The 2,500-nt window shown below is 48.7% G+C and overlaps 1 protein-coding gene across 3 annotated transcripts in view; it reads left to right on the top strand.

Annotated features, from left to right (window-relative positions):
• pdlim5a (PDZ and LIM domain 5a) overlaps nucleotides 1–2,500 on the top strand; it is a 169,270-nt gene that overhangs the window by 147,331 nt on the left and 19,439 nt on the right. For all 3 annotated transcript variants that reach the window (XM_063195687.1, XM_063195685.1, XM_063195686.1), the window contains one exon: nucleotides 2,184–2,293. In XM_063195687.1, the coding sequence (XP_063051757.1) occupies nucleotides 2,184–2,293 (110 nt within the window). The remainder of the gene's footprint in view (nucleotides 1–2,183; nucleotides 2,294–2,500) is intronic.

Here is a 2,500-nt window from a genome sequence, read left to right as displayed (position 1 = left end):
GACTGATGTGTGTATATATGTGTGTGTGTGTGTGTGTGTGTGTGCATGTGCATGTGTGCGTGTGTGCATGCACATTCATGCCACTTCATGAGTGTACGTGTTCGTGTGTGTGTGTGTCTGTGTGTGTGTGTGCGTGTGTGTGTGTGTGTGTGCGTTGCGCGTTGCATGTTGCGTGTCTGTCACGCAAGGTGGCATGAATGAGCATGTATGCCTCTTTCAGGGGGTTGCGAGTGAGTGTGTGTGTGTTTGTGTGTGGGTGTTTGCGTGCGCATGTGCGCGTGTGTGTCACTCGTTCCACCGTTGACAAAGCTGGAGCCTCATTGGCTGTGTGTGTCACTTGCTCCAAGTGTTGATAAGAACAGCATGTGTTTGCCCCCTCTAATGTAACTGTATATGCCACGCAAAGAGAGCTTTTGTTTAAATAGAATGCAATTGTGTATGTGTGTGTGTGTGTGTGTGTGTGTGTGTGTGTGTGTGTGTGTGTGTGTGTGTGTGTGTGTGTGTGTGTGTGTGTTTTGTGTGTGTGTGTGTGTATGTGCGTGTGTGTGCGTGTGTGCGTGTGCTTGTGTGTAAGTGTGTGTGCGCGCGTGTGTGTGTGTGCCTGTGTGTGTACTGGTTTGTGCATATGCACAATCATGTGTATTTGTCTGTGCATGCAGGCATGCCTGTGTGTGTGTGTATGTGTGTGTGCTCATGTTTGCGTCTGTGTGTATGCGCATGTGTGTGTGTCCTATATTTATACCAGTAGCTGTGCGCCGCTCTTGCCCAGTGGTCTTGGTTATTAATTGATGTTGTCAGAAACAGTCAGTGAGCTCTTTGATGTCCCTGGTCTGGACGGGCGGCTGTGCGTGTGCGTGTGCGTGTGCGTGTGCGTGTGCGTGTGCGTGTGCGTGTGCGTGTGTGTGTGTGTGTGTGTGTGCGTGTGTGTGTTTATGTGTGTGTGTGTGCTTGTGTGTGTGTGTGTGTGTGTGTGTGTGTGTGTGTGTGTGCGTGCGTGTGCGCGTGCGTGTGTGTGTGTGTCTGGACTAACGGTGGTCATGTTTGTAGATGTTGATCCGTGGCTTATTTCCCCTGGTTACACTCTCATCACCTCAATCACTGTCACACCACCTGCTCACAGCGAAATAGGCACCACCGTACTGTCCATCGTCTATTGCGTGTATGTGTGTGTGTGTGTGTGTATGAAGGGTAGTGTGATGTGGTGTGATGTGGGAGAGGTGCCCCCCCAAAACCCACCCCAACACACACGCACACGCACACACACACAAACATACGCACACACAGACACAGACACAGACACAGACACACACACACACACACACACACACACACACACACACACACACACACACACACACACACACACACACACACACACACACGTTTGATTACTTTTATTTAGACCCAAGAGACAAGTAAATCAGCCATATCAAAGGTCTTTTCTCCTACAATAACGATGGCAGTCACAACGGCGCGCGCGCACACACACACACACACACACACACACACACACACACACACACACACACACACACACACACACACACACACACACACACACACACACACACACACACACACACACACACACACACACATACACAGTAGTGGTGGACGGGATTTGAATAGATGCACTGAGTCTCAGGTGAAAACGTGGTGTTCTATGATGTAGTGGCTACCCAGCAATGATTGGCGCCCCAGACGATGCCCCCTCTCGCGCCCCATGCCCAACTGCAACACTGTCCCTATTGAAAATGGCAGCAAAAAAGGCTTATAGCTGCTGATAAACACTGCTATAATACCGTGTTATTATTGCAGTACCGTGTTAATAGCGTAGAAATAATATAAATAGCGCTAACTGGCTTTTTTCACGATGTCATCAGCGGCAGGATTTCTTGATGGTGCCACCCCAGACGCCCTTTGCAGATGCCGCCCGTGCAATTGCCCACCCCTACGACCTCCCGTATAACGATGTAACTGTCTCTCTCTCTCTCTCTCTCTCTCTCTCTCTCTCTCTCTCTCTCTCTCTCTCTCTCTCTCTTTATTTCTCTCTCTCTCTTTCTTTCTTTCTCTCTCTCTCTCTCTCTCTCTCTCTCTCTCTCTCTCTCTCTCTCTCTCTCTCTTTATTTCTCTCTCTCTTTATTTCTCTCTCTCTCTCTCTCTCTCCTGGCTTGTGTTCCCAGTGAGGAAGTGGAGGAGCCGCAGGTCAACACCCATGGCACATGTGCAGTGAAGACTATGGTGAAGGGACCAGGAGGCTCCCCTCGAAACACCAACAGCATCGCCACTCAAGGTGAGTGTTGTAACGCTGAATAAAACAACCACTCTCTCAAGTCTCCCTATAGTAGTAATTTGTGTGTATATGTGTTTGTGTTTGTGTCTGTGTTTGCTTGCACTTGCGCGTGCACATGCATATCACTGATTCTTGAGAAAGTGGCTAAAACAGGTTGTAATGTTGACAGAAAAAAACAAAGTGAATTACAAAATTATATGGTATATC

The sequence above is a fragment of the Engraulis encrasicolus genome, chromosome 3, assembly GCF_034702125.1.
Source record: "Engraulis encrasicolus isolate BLACKSEA-1 chromosome 3, IST_EnEncr_1.0, whole genome shotgun sequence".
NCBI lineage: Eukaryota > Metazoa > Chordata > Actinopteri > Clupeiformes > Engraulidae > Engraulis > Engraulis encrasicolus.
Note: the sequence above shows the minus strand (reverse complement) of the source record. Positions and strands in the feature narration are given on the sequence as shown.